Raw genomic sequence first — 15,158 nt, forward strand, 5'->3', positions numbered from 1 at the left:
GAGGCTCAAGGACACGTGAGAGGGCCTCTGGTCCCGCCAGCGCATCGGCCTGGCCATTGTTCAGGACAACGCACACTGCGTCCTCGCCGCTGGGACTAAATTGCTTATCTTAAAAAAATTAACTAAGTAATTTTTCTAACTAAGTGCAGAGCCTTCAAAGTGTTAATAATTTCAAAATAATGTGATTTTATACTCCTATTTTACAGATTAGGCACAGCGTAAAATAGAAACTTAAACCTAACGCAAAACAGAATTATAACCCTATCTATACCATTTCAGATTTAAAGTGAAACTTAACAAAAGCAAAGTGGAACAATAAAATTATTTAATAAACCATATCATCATTATTTAAGACAGATGAGGCCAACCCCTTAATTCTTGCAAATACGATGTTGCATATAAATGGAGTGATTATAAATAAAGAGTTAATCATAGTTTCTTCTAACTTTTGAAGTCGAAACTCAGTAGTTAACAAAGCTTCTTCTTCCACACCATTCAAAATATTTTTAATGTCTGTTGCAATGTGTTTTTTGTCAGCTTTAAATACTGACTGAATATTCTCAAATGGGGTGGCCTATAAAGAGATGGTGACTGAAGGGAACTTGATCTCTTGGATTGTTACATTATAAATTGAAACGTGGATCCTTTAATAAGGAATCTGCCCATGAATGGATGAGAATTTGTCTACGAAAAGGCAGGGAATCTCACAATTTTTTAGCAGTGCTAGTGGTAGGCAATGGTCCATGGCATTTACGAATTGAAGAAATTGTTAAAGAAAAGGAATTCATTGGAAATAAAATTTAAAGATTGGGTTCTTATAGCTTTATGCTTTTGGCCAGTCCCATTATGCATGAATTAAGTGGTCAGTCGATCGTCAATAGAAGGCACGCGTTACAAACGGAGAATACAGATAAGAAACGTTTATTCTAATATCAGAGCAGAATCAAACGTCACTGAGGATGTGAAAATGAGGAATAGAATTTGCTAGAATTAACTAATGATTGACAAATTTTTTTTTCTGTATAGAAAAATTTATCAATTAATATCGATTAATCGCAGGGAAGGCCAGAGGTCTGGCGGATCGCCAAACTGTTCCCCCGGATAACGGCAATCGAGAATTGATTAAAATATTGTAGCAGACTAAAACTGTCATTGATTAGCTTTATTACTTATAATTTAAAGTAAATTACCAATGGCCATATGGCCATATGGATAGAAATCCATAAACTCTGAATTCATGAGTCAGTAAAATGATACAGGAAAGAAAAGTATGATCAACAAAAAATATGTCAGCGATAAATGCAACCACTGAGGGTAGCATGGGGCATAAAAAGGAAAAGCCTCTTTTTTAAAACAAAAGATTCAATTGGCATAGAATATTCATTTTTCAAACTTTAAATCAATCAATTTCAGATTTTTTGAACTCTGCGCCTCGGACTAAGGCAATGTGTCCCGCACACGTGCCGCTGTGGCTGCACTGTTGACCCTTTCGGTCTGCACCCTTTATCATGCAGGAGGAGTGCCGGACGTTTCCCGAGGCACTCTGCTATGAATGACATCATACGGAGGGCCCTCGACTCGGCGGGATTTCCTTTGGTCCTCGAACCACCGGGTCTTGACCGCGGCGATGGGAAACGTCCTGACGGGATGACCCTTTTCCCTTTTGAAGGCGGAAAAGGTCTCGTATGGGATGCAACCTGCTGGGACACCTATTCTGCTTCTCATTTAACTTCGTGTGCTCTGGAGGCTAAATCTGCAGCTAAGAAGGCTGAAGATTTAAAGCTAGACTGCTAGCTAACACACAGTTTTGAGACTTTAGCTGTTCGAACTACATATTTGATCTCAGCCTCAGGGTTCCGAAGAACACAGGAGACTAGTGGTAATATTTCGTTCTTAACTGAATTTCCAACCAATGTCAGTAAAAAAAAGTATATGGTTTTATCGACACAATAGTGAGAGAAGGAAATAACAAAAAATTGGTTTAACAAAAAAAATATTTAAGGAATTAGCGCTTAGGGGGCTTGAAAACTAGAACCATGATGGTCTCGGAAGCCCTCAAAACTTAAAGAACACTCCTCAGACTGCACCCATTAATATATGAGTGTGCCTGACAACTATCTTAATAGTGTATCCAAGGAAACATGGTGATAAGAGTGCGGGATGTGGAGTGGGGCCAATCGGAGAGTGCATTATATCTCAAACTTGAACTGCATGGGAGCAGTCCGTCGTCGGTGGACATTGTGTGCACGAGGAGATACATCAAAGTATATAACCCCACCAATCAGGCCAATTACCAGCCTTACTTGTTTGAGTGTCTGCTCTATGCAGATGTGGAAGAGGACGAGTCAACTGTGGTGATAAAAGAAGGACAAATAATGTTCAATCTGAGAAAAGTAGTCCCCGAAGTGTGGCCGACGTTCATGTCGGAGGGTAGGGAAATGAAATAAGTTGCAGACAACAAGGAGAAGATGAGAGATGAAAGGGAGTGGAGGAAGGTGAAGGAAGACAAGAGTAGTGCACGCAAACAAATGGCAGTGAGGGCGGCCATTGCTGTACTCATCCCATCACACTTGCCCAGCTCGACTCAGAGAAGACTAGTCAAATCGAGCTGTTCAAGGAAAAGGAGAACAAGAAAGTGGCAGATGGACTGACAGCCCTGAAGGTGGCCTCCCCGAGTCATCCATCGACCACCAGACAAAATGAGTCTCCTAAAGAATTCCCAATTCGTGATGCCGGGAAAATAAAAATGTCATTCACTGAGCGATATTTCCCAACACCCTCTCGGGAGTCGAGGGCGGAAGAGGAGGAGGAAGTGAGTGGTGAATCATAAGTGGCAGTGGTTGAGGAAGCAGGCGAGTGGTTGTCGGATCACAGGAGGGGAGTTGGAGTCCAACCCAGTCCTCATAAGGGACAAAGCAAAGTAAATATTCACAATATTCAGCAAATTTTACATTCACGGAGACTACGATTCTGCCATAAGCGCCTACTCCCACGGAATATCCCTCAGCCCAGGAATGCCCTCGTATTCCCCACTGTACTTTCAACAGACTCTACTCCAACCGGGCAGCCTCCTACCTTCAGAAGGGGTTATATTCAAACTGCATTCAGGATTGTCGCCAGGTATTCCTCACCACACACCCAGGCACTCACACTCCTCCTCCCTCCAGTCCAGGCCAACAAACATAGTCGTCTGAAGGCGCTCTGTCGAATGGGGACTTCCTACTTTCACCTTGGAGAGTATGGGGAAGGTGGGAGTATTCTGGCATCCTCTAGCTCGGGCTGCCCTTGAGAGTGCTCTTTCAATCGACCCCCTCAACCCACAACTCCTCAGTGATTTGGAGATGATCAAGACGGTTGTTAACCAATAAATGGTTTTGTGATGTGCTCAAATGGCAATAGAACAGAAAAGAGTGTCAATAGGACAATGCAATAGGGCAGTCGTGAATTGCGTCTGATTGGCGTGCTATGGAAAATAGGACAGAAAAGGGTGCCAATTGAGCAGTACCAATGGGCAGTCGTATACATAAGACAGTAGGATGAATTGCATCTGGTTGTCGGGTTGATAGTCCCAATAGGACACTCCCAATAGGACAGTCATAGCGTGAATTGCGTTCGATGAGCATTGTTTAATAAATGAGCATTCTCATCATTTCGTGATATATTTAATAAGTGCTACGGGAAATGAGGAGAATGACGGAATTGGAAGACGTGTTGAAAGAGGAGGAATTTTACGTGTGGGATGAAGAAGACAAGTGTGGGAGCACGGTGAGTACAGTGCGACTGCACTCTTCGCAAATGTTCCTGACAGTAAAGACGAATTTGATAGACGTGGTGAGTGATTGTGAGGAGGTAAAAGTGATCGACTGTTATCGGGTGCGTGACCTGAGGACGAAAGTGGAGTGTGGGTGGGCGAGACTGCAATTCTGGCTGGGATCAGACCTGTTGAATTTGAGTGGAATGAACATGGCTTGCAATTTGTAGGAGAGAATAAAAGTAGAGGGATGTGTAACGTGGAAAAATAGAGTGGTGTTCGGCCCGGTGGTGAACAATTTGTGTCCACCGGACATAATTGTGAGGCAGTTGTTGTGGTTGTGTGAAGAGTAGGTTTATGATGTCGGCGGAGGGAGTGGTGAACGTGGGGAAATAAAGTAATTTTAGGAAGAGTAGAATTATTCGGTTTTTCCACGGGAAAATAAGCGAAAAGTCTTTTTTCGATTTTGGCAATTAGTCGGTCATAAACCAAGGACTGACATCGTTGTTGGGTTGAGTCTGGCGATGAATTTTACTAGCACTATTTTTGCACGGGAATCTGTCTAGCGGGGGATATTATATAGAGGTAACTAAAGCTTTTATTCGTTTTGAAAAATTGTTGATTACTTTTTGAATTGTTTACTTTAACGTATTATTGGAATCTGGAATATTTGGGACTTATATTGATTGAAAAACGTCAAATTTTTTATTATTCAAAGTTTCATAAATATTTTTTTTGTTTGAATAATTGAAATTATGTTCCCACGTGTTATAGAGCTCCAGGCCTTTCTAGTGATATTCTTATGTTCTGAGAGGAAAAATAGTTCACGCACGTAGCATCTCAAACAATACACTTTTTCTTTGAAAGAGAGGTCTTATTTTTGCCATTCTTTTGCATCATAATTTTAACAAAAAATTCTACTCTTTTTGGTGATTTGTTGATTAATGAATATAAGAAATGAGGTTTGCATAATTTTTAAATATTTAATTTTTCTAAATAGCTCAAATTTTTTACTGAATTTAACATTAACTTTTTTTTTTAAAAATTTTTTTTTTTAATAACGAAAACAAAAAAAAACTAGCTATTATGAACTGGCTCGCAGGATTGAAAGACAATTCCCGCGTAAAACAGCCACCGAGATCCTCTGAATGAGGAATATAAATTCCCTCGGATCTCTGGAGCGGTGGGTGCACAAGCGGCCAAGTTTCTTGAGATGGGCAAGCGTCTTGGCCCCAAACTTTATCAACGAAATTAAGATTGTATTATGTTTTACTGAATTCATATGAAATTGATTTATAATTATCGTTGATAATAACCTTTTTGGTTGCAAATAGGATAATAGTCGTCCTTATGAATGACGATCGGTCTTCCGCTGAAAATGAAAGAGAGACAGAGAGATATTATTGACCAAAAGACCAGGGTAAGCAAGTTAATTATAATTTCAAGTGATCCCCGATATCGCAAGCTTATTTTAGTATTTTTTTGTAAGATGGATAATTTTAGGCTTAGTTTTATTCACCAAGGCAAGTCTGAGCTTCTTTATTTAAAGAGAAGTACGATTTCCAACGTCACAGGTTTCAAAGACAAAGGAAAAAGCACATTTTTTATTTTTGTCTATTTGCCATAATGTGGAATTTCAAAAAGTTACGGAAGATACCCGAAGTTGACTTTGATCTCTGAGATGAAGCTGTCTTTCAGTTGTTTTAAGAAAGTGGCTTGCATTAAACGCGACTTTCTCTAATATCTTATACTGTAAAAATCAAGCAGACTTATATCTTGAATTTAAATAAAAATTGATAAGAATGAAAAACAATTGATGTTAACATTGATTTATCCCAAATTAAGAAGGCTTTGTGGTTGGTCGTAAGTGATGCCTGTTGCCATCGTATGGTTGATGTGAACATGATAGTATTATGAAAGTAATACTCTCAGGTTTGAATAATGAGGGTCGTACTGGCTCAGGCCGGAAACGGAGCAGGCAAAAGACCCCGCTTCTTCTATACGGTGATTACACCAATGGCGTCGCTTTTTGTTACAGCGTATATTGTCATAAGATCGCTAAATGTTCAATAAATTTTTTTAATTTTAATTATTTCATTATGTGACCAAAAACAGACAAAGTAGGTAACTAAAAAACAGTCGAGAGCCTAAAAGTCAGCTCAACAACGCTGCGCTGTGTATTTAGTGACAGTTTTCGCGAAGCGCAGCGACTGAAATTTGCTAAAAAAGCCAACTAGTCGCCTTCCGGTCATTAATTTTCTTTGAAACTTTCAACCAATGTTAGAAAGAAGTAGAGTCGCAGCATTGCCGACGATTCCAAAGGTTTCGAAGACTACGGGGACAATGTAAATTAAGTGTAATGCGGAATTCTAATGGCACTTGTTTGCACAACAAGACATGAAAGCCGTTTGACAAAACTGTAGACACGCACCGCCAAGGGTGGGGCTGGCAGGTATCCAAAGCCTAAGCTTTAATGGATACCAATCATTAAAGATTCATCTTCCAGGAGTAATCTGTCGTAGAGATTATTTATTTATTAAACACCAAGACCACAGTTAAGACCAAACTAATTAGCGTGTGATCCCGACGCACTTCGACGGAGATCCTCCGGAAAGGTTCAATCCTATGCAAAGTGCATCGTCCTGCGACGACGATGTCCCAGGGGGTAGGAGAGCTATTGGTCCTTTTTCGGTGAGCATTAGGTGCCCCCTCGGCGTTTTCAAATCCAGTCGAAATCTCCAAGTGAATTTGGTGGACCACGTAACGCCTTTCTAAGGCCGGATAGGAAGTCTTTAGATAGAAAGTCTTTAGAGTCAATCTCCCGTATGCGTCTTACACGGGTAGTTTAGTGAAGCCAACTGACGCAGGTTCGACTTTGAGTTAAGTTTGTATAATGTATTTAGGCAGAAGAATGGTTTTAATTCATTAATCAAATTATTAAATTCTTCTTTACATTATTCTAGTTTTTTTTTATTTTAATGTTAATATAAGTGAAATTTAATAATAAGTTCTTTGACTTCCATGTTATAGATCAACATTATGTTTTTATTTTCATAAAAAAACACGTCTTGAACAATCCTATGTATTATAAATGGCACATACTACTTATAACTATGGATAGAGTTGTTTCAAAATGCTGTTAAAATTACATGGATAAAATAACCCTTGAATAATCAACGAAAATTTATATCCAATCCGTTATACTGAAAAGGACGCTTGAAAGTATGTTGATTAAACATAAGTATGGGATGAAGGTATTTGGTGAAGAATATACCTTCGCTACCGACCTACCCGTGGTACTGGCATTCTTGTGGGATACTTCAATTAAAGGTATGAGACACATAACTTTATCTATGGTAGAAAATTCTCCCCTTTAAAAAGGAAAGAGATTTCCAACAGTAAAAAGTCAAAATCTCAATTAAATAGTGTAACCTTGATTAAATTTTGTTTTGTTTTAATAAAATTTTCTTATAACTAAATTAATTTTTACTCAGTCTTAAAACATAAATATTATTTCGCGAGGCTGGCCGGGTGTCTAGTGAGGCCTTTAATTTCTTTCTTGTTTCTAACTAAAAAAAATGAAGCATATTGTGACAAAATGAGACATTTAATGACTAATTATGATTAAATTAATCTATCCATCCCTTTTAACATACATAAATTGACGAGTCTATTTATTCCTCCACACAGAGATGTATATTACTTGATTGATTAATATTGTTTCTAGTAACTTTTAATTGCTCTTAGATTTTACTTCAATTTTTACGTTTAATTTTCATATTTCCGTGCAAGTTTTAATATAAATGATTACATAACAACTTGTAATATACTTTATGGAGTCACTTGTCATGTTTTTAATTTCCTTTATATTTAATTCCAAATTTAGAAATTAAAAATCCTGCAATTCTTGATTTCTGTAATCTATTTGTATTACTCGCAGGATTTTCACTTCTCTAGGCAAAACCAGTTTTTGAGATTTCAAAAAATTGAAATTGTGTAAGCTTAATTTTGAAGACTGTTGACGTTAACTCTTTTTATAAAAATAGACATAAATAGCACACAAGGAAATAAATTATAAATATGTATAATTCCGTAGATGACGACAAATGTTAGTTTATCTGCTCATATTTATTTATCCAAGTATATCCCTCCACTGCACTCCCCCGACAATGGATATGTCACAAACTACATTTCTACTCACTTATTATAAGCGTAGTATTACATGTCCAATAGAGACAAATACAACTGAATACAAGTATATTTATATATAAAATATTCAGTTGGACTAAAGATGGGATTCCTATTGACTTTGAAACTAATTACTATTTTTATAAAAATGGCAATAAGCTCGCATTTAGCAAGGGGTTCCAAGGAAATGGAATATTTCAATGTTCTGTCGAAAACGAATGTGGTTACGAAATATCTCTCCCAATGAATGTAGAGAGTCCAATACTACATATCGGTATATAGAAATGTTATAATTATAGTATATAATACATATACACTTCCATTTGCCATTCTAAGTGGAAATGGAATCACTGGCCAATGCACCTGGCACAGATGGCCCCAATATGCAGAGGAAATGACCAAAATTATAGGGAAAGCAGATCATGACAGATTTTATGTGGTCGACAATGATTTATATATAAAATACTTAATTGCCGAAGACTCTACGTGCAAGTATATTTGTATTGGGAACAAAGAGTTAAAATCATATTTTTTTAATTTCACTATTCAGGGTTTATTTTGATAATAATCTAAATTTTTAAGAATCCGATTTTGATCTAATTCACTTTTTTCCAAAAACGTCAAACGTCGCGTTAGAGTTTGGAAAAGTCCATAATATCGTCCCTTGTTTCTATTTTGGAAGGTTTTCCCACCAACATTGATTTTAGGGTTGGAAACCCTGGCCTTTATTATAAGAATAATGAACTTATCTCATCTCACGTTATGAAAATAGTTGCCACTGAAAAAAAAGAACCTGAAATTTTTGCTTGTAGGTCTGAACACAAACCTCCACGAAAGAAAACCGAATTTTTATGTTTGAACGAGACATATGTAGATACGAAAGAAACTGAAAAAACATTTACTGTATCTATTTACGGTTAAAATAGTTTTAAATATTAAAGAATTGCCTGCCATTTCTGACTCCCTTCGCTCACAAAACGTCACGTCTGGTAATACGGCGAATTTTAAATGTATTCCTGAAAAAGGGTACCCCGAACCTAAAATAAAGTGGTATATAAATTTAGAGGAATATGGTAATCACACTATTATTACATTTAGAGACTTATTCGGATAAATTGGTATCAACACTGTCACAAAATAATTCATTTTTGAGTATTTTGACAGAAAAGTCAATGAGTATTCGATGTCTTGTCGAAAATGATTTCGGAAAAGCTGTAAAGACTGTTTATTTGGTGGTCTCAGAACCACTAAATTTATTTCCAGATAGCCGGCAAAAGAGACGTGTGGTGTCTGCCTGGATTATTTTTCTCATATTTTTAGTAATAAGTATCATATTCATTGGAGTCGTATTTTATCGTCAATCAAAATACTCAAATAAGACACAGAGGGACCCAAAAATATTTTATTTGACGGATCCTGAATATATGACACATTATAAAACTACGCTTTCGAGTATGGGCATTGCACGTCACCTAGTTGATGATTTATAATTCTTTATTATTTTTTAAATATTTTCAACTTCATCGTTTTACGGAACTTTGAAAAAACGCTTTAAAACTATTATTTTACTTGCATAATTATAGCGTTTTCAGTCTTCAACGTCGAAAGCGTGAGCATTTGTATTGATGCCTCAAGCACTAATTTTGAAGCTCTAAACATCAGCGTTTAAACGGCATATATGCAGACAGTAACGTTTTTTGGGAAATTGTGTGGATGGACCAACGAAACATTAACAATAAATACGAGATTTTTTTAACAGAAAAAAAATAGATGCTTGAACATTTGATTAATAAAGTTTAGGAAAGAAATTAATGATTATCTAAATAAAAATCAATTCTCTATAATTCGGATGTTTTTTCAATGAAGAAAAATTGAGATATTGAGAGCAAACCTCGTTATGAAGATTATTCTTTCAAATTGAATCGTTTACACAAGCAATACATTTTCAGTTTTATAATTGACATTATGATACTGCAAGGTATATGATGGCCGGTATTTTTAATTTATTTTCGATTTACCCAGGAAAATTTTTATTTTTACAAATCTATATCCTAATATTTTCTAGGTCAATTGTGTTGCCCATATTTTACATAATTGTTCAATGGAGATCAGAAAATTTTATCCAGAAGTTGATGATGTGATATCGAGTGTACAAGCTGCAATTAGGAAAAATCAAAACCGACAATTGTTGTTTTCAGAAATTAGAATTCCGCCGAAAGTAGTATTGACCAGATGGGATACTGGTTAAAAGTTCCATCTTATTATTCCAAAAAAATTTATATCAGGGATTAATATTTTTGAAATAAATGAGAACGAGGTAATTTTCTATCATATTCGACTCTTAGTGCAGTAGATTTTGGGTAAAATAAAACAGTGGCTAAAAATATTTTCAGAAGAAAATTTTGGAAAGCGATCCAATTAAAATTATTAATTTAGAAGTTTAAGTAAAGAAAAAATAAAGTTAATTTTTAAGTTAAAAATTTTAGTTTATAGGTTAATAAAGTTAACTTTTTAAGGTTAAATTTTGTTAATTTTTAAGGTTAAAAAATGTTTTCCTAATAATTAGTTTTGTGTTTGCCTTTTATTTTGGGTTCAGGAGTAACTGAGAAGCCGAAACTAACTAACCCTCCACCACTCCTGTCCTCCTCTCTTTGACTTAACCTCCTTGTCCATACTTCTGTTTCTCCAATGCACTGCCCAAAAGGGAAAACGCATTTGCTTTCTTTCAGGCTGGAAAGATGGAATAAGTGGACTTTTTTTGACAATCCAAAACCTTTATCTTTCATGAGGTTCTTGTTTCTCGGAGTTCAAAGTTTGGTGGGTTCTCCGTCAACTTCTAAATAGAGCAATTTTAAATGTTAGAAATTAATATAAAATAAATACTTTGCCCAAATCCAATTCGGATATAATAAAGTCGTCTATAAATAAATATTAACCAATAAAACCTTTAAATTCTTCATCGTTAGAGATTAAAAAAGGTAAAATGAGAAAGACAAACATTTTTATTTAACTGTGCGAAATGGTCTATTTATACCATAAAGTTAATTTCTAAGTTGAAAATTTTTCTAAATAAAGTTAACTTTTTAAGGTTATTTTTTCAATTTTTAAGGTTCATAAATGTTCGCCCTAATCATTAGTCTTGTGTTTGCCTTTTATTTTGCTAATCCCTCTGTGGATGAGTTTTGTAAGCTCGAGAGTGGCAATCGGTTTTTGATTTTGTGTCATTGCTTTCTAAACTTGGAGTGGAGGACCACCAGACATTCTATGCCCACAAGAAGGACTTGGGAGTTGTCTTTAAGCATGGACACGAAAATGAGCTTCTAGATTCTATAGAGTTTTCGTTTCAAAAAGTGCCGGATTTTTAAATAATCTTCCATCAAAACTACAACAATCAAAAAACTCAGACTAACCAATACTTATTTAAGCATGATAAATCGTGCCAGAATATCTCCAAATTGCCTCAGACGACTCTAATAATGTCTCCTGGTATTAAAATAATGAAATAACTTAAAATAAGCATCACCATTCTAGCATACGCGGAAAACGATAAAGGAATCACCCACGTACTCAAACATATGGCTATTTGTGGCAGCAAAAAGCATCCAGTTAGATATCTTTTCTTTTAATGCTGAATACCTACATGAACGCATTCACGTTTTAATGATTTGATGACCAATTAATTTTCAACGCGGCCTACAAACCGTTTTTCACTCAAAACCACGTATATTTTAGAAATCTGTTAAATGTCTATTTCTTATGGGTGTTCAATCTACTATTAAAAGAATCCAATTTCTGGTAAATTCAGTTTTTCAATTTCTCGAGGTAGAAGGGGCTTCGATATGAATTTACGGACACAAAATATATAAATTCCAAAATAATCGTCAAAAGAGGAGATTTGGTACACAGTACTCGACTATTCCTGGTCCTTCATCGGCAATGTGTATTTTTGCGAATTAGAGTTTGAATTGATGCCTACGAAAACATATAAGTGGCATTAAGAAGAAATCCCCTTCTCAATAATGGACTTAAACCAATCTGATTTGCTCAAATTTCACCAGAGACATTACCACACTACAAATATATTGTGCTCTCACTCGTTCCATCAGTTTAGGTTTGTAACACACAAAAACATCCTCCTTGAGATTAATACCAAAATGATTGACGACAAATTTAGGGTTTTTTCCAGGATGGATGTCTACGCCATGGATGACCCGCTTGAGAAGTGGGGAAAAGAAGTTGGAAGTCTGTTTTTTTGGGTAGAAAAATTACTTTTTCGTCTGCTGACCTACTAGTTACTGTCGATTCAAATAATTCGACTACTTTTTTGCTTAAAAAGTTTTTTTTGATATTTTGCAGTAATTTTAATGTCTACACAAACTTTTAGTGTTCTTTTTTTGTGGGTGGCGATACCTATCCTTTTTACGAGGCTTTATCATCCCACAAATAGGAGCAGATTTCTCGTGGAGTACAGGGTTGGATCTGTTTTATTTATTGAAAGATACTCAAATAAAACGAAGGATTCATTTTTTTCAGTGGAGCTTCAGAAAATCGCGGAGAATGATGTCGACAAAGTTGTGAAAATAATAGAAGAAATGCTCAAAACAGTGGCCAGGTCAGTGTAATGCACAAGCGCCAAGGTTTAAATTTTTTGATTTATCACTACTGAGTCAATGTTCACTATTTGTTGAGTAAGCAGCCAGAGGAAAATAGGCAGCGAGATTCCAAGATGTTAGCCACATGGAGGAGAAAGTCCTACCTCGCAAAAAAGTGGATTTGCAGTCCCCATGTCCAGACCGACTGGTTCGAGTATTATTTGGGAAAACGACAGAATTGAGTGCTCGCGAGATGATGTCGTTAAGTGCCTCATGGCAAGGCCATACCTCCACATCGACACCGATGAGGTTAATTATAATAAAATATTTGTTTTATTGCAGTTAATTTTATTTGGAAAACCTAATGTAGTTAGATAATCACGTTAAAACTCATTATTTATTTTGTTCTATGAAAATATTCTTCCATTATATTTATGGTTTATATTTTTGTTAAAATTGATTAAATTTAAAATATTCGATATTCTGTAATTGAATTGTTTTTATTTTAACAGTATTTTAATCTTTTATTTCATCTTAACTATTTAATCTATATTCTTTTTAATCATTTTTAGACCGTTTTTATTTTGAACTATTAGATATCTCGCCAAATACATGGCGCTAGACACAGAATAATTTAATTTTTTTCAAGTCAGAACTTTTATTAAGTTAGTTTTAATCACAATTACCTATGATCGAGAAAACAATACCCCTCAGAACCGCAATGGAGATTCTTTGGAACAGCCAATTCTTCTCCCGAGACTCTCTTCGTCTTCTGGAGATCAGTTGCCCGATTCCCCCAACGAGCTCCAGATGATTAATTAGTCATGCTCCGATGTTTCTACGGAGATTGGGGAAAAGATCATGTTGTCTGTAAAATTAACGTATTTCGAGTTTTTAAGTTCTTCAGCCTTTTTAGCGGCAGACCCTGGAATGATTGTCGAGTCGACTATATTCGTCTTTGAAAAAGTGTTGACTGGCTCGGTACATCTGCTAAACAAGGTGAGAGGGTGGAACAGAAATGTACCAAGTTTTGGCTGGCTAGAAAAGTTAAATTTCAAAATGGCCTTAATTTAAACAAATTTTATGGAGAAAACTTTTGAGCTGAATTTCCCAATTTGAAATAAATCATATAATTAAAGATTGAAACATTGGGAAATTGTCAGCACAGTCTTAGATTCAAGGGGTACCTCCTCAAAAGGCACCTTGTTTTTGTATGCATTCTAAGGTCTGTGTCTGGATATATGCTTCGACTTGTCCTCCACTCCCAGCGCCTCCAGGTGGTTCTTGAAGAATTTTGACACAATTCCGTACCAGGTCATAACGACAAGGACAATCTTTACTTTCGCCAGGTGGATCGCTTTCAGTTCATTTGCCAACAAGTCGTATTATGGAACTTTTTAACTTAGATCTACCTGAGACAATTTTGTAAAGTAATCCTCAGTTTGATAAATTTAATTCTGTTGCTGGATTTGTCGTGGAAAAATTTGATATTCGGGATACTATTATAGTTGAAAGGTCTGTGTTAACTCGGATTTACACAAATTTGTTGGTAATAACAGAATGGACTAAATGAGTTTTTAATTTTTAGATTTTTTAATTCCGTATTTGTGATATAGATGCAGATTCGAGCATTCGCCCACATCAGGTGACAACGGTCTTTTTTGAATGAGTTGCAGTGGCTGCATTTATTCTCTCCGTTATTGAAAACAATTTTCGGTCTTGCAGAAGTCACAAGTTTGCTTCAGTCAGTGGAAATCTTCTAGTCATTTGTATATAAAAAGGAATATTTAATATATTGTAAGTTCGTGTTTCAACAATAAAATATTGTCTAAATTGCATCTCGAATTCGTTTTACTGTATTAGTTTATGATTTTTAAAAACAAAAAGTTAAATTCTTATGCAAAAAAATCTTAGATATTTTTATATAATCTTAATCTATTGACAAATGGTCAACAGTTTTAGAAATTATTTGATTAGCTATATCAGATTTAACTTAAGAATTCATTTTCTAAATAGTAAGTTGTTAATTATAGTATGTAACAAGTATTGTCCAATTCTTTCGTCGTGGTTAACAACATATCAATAGCTACTTGAAATACATTTCGAACATTATAAAAAGTCGTAGAAGAACATTCAATATATTTTGAAGCACCTGATAAATCAAAACTAAAATACCAAGTTTTTTAGATTCCTTTAATCCTTTTTGGTAAGAAATTAATTTCAATTCACGTCTATTTAAATCATCGATGACATCCTGACTTTCTCTAAGGTCAGTCTTGGTCCCTACAACAATAAATGGGGTGGTCTTTGGAAGGTGACAAGTCCACTGAGGATCACATAACTCGATTACCTTAGAAGGCAGAACATTAAATGACTGAGGTTCCACAACTGAACAACATATAATAAATATATCCTTATGTCAATATATAAAAGCGAACTGTCTCAGGATATAACAGTGGCCATGCTTGGTCTGAACTTTCATGTTCTGAAGTATCAATTATTTCAAATTTGATGGGAGTAGGGCCAGACTTCCCCTGACACATCAGCTTAGTAAAAGAAGGTTTAAGAATCCGGGGGACTTTGCTGGTGGCTGGTCCGTCGCTTGTGTAACTAACAATCAAACTGGT

The 15,158-nt window shown here is 35.6% G+C and overlaps 1 protein-coding gene across 1 annotated transcript; it reads left to right on the plus strand.

The window, feature by feature from the left end:
• The first annotated feature begins 2,141 nt into the window (after positions 1-2,141).
• On the plus strand, positions 2,142-2,830 carry LOC115230648 (dynein assembly factor 4, axonemal-like). Its single transcript, XM_036499754.1, has 2 exons — positions 2,142-2,430; positions 2,589-2,830. The coding sequence occupies exons 1-2, from the start codon at positions 2,142-2,144 to the stop codon at positions 2,828-2,830; spliced, it is 531 nt and encodes a 176-aa protein (XP_036355647.1).
• Positions 2,831-15,158: the final 12,328 nt, after the last annotated feature.

Source organism: Octopus sinensis, unplaced genomic scaffold (genome assembly GCF_006345805.1).
Source record: "Octopus sinensis unplaced genomic scaffold, ASM634580v1 Contig16052, whole genome shotgun sequence".
NCBI classification, from domain to species: domain Eukaryota; kingdom Metazoa; phylum Mollusca; class Cephalopoda; order Octopoda; family Octopodidae; genus Octopus; species Octopus sinensis.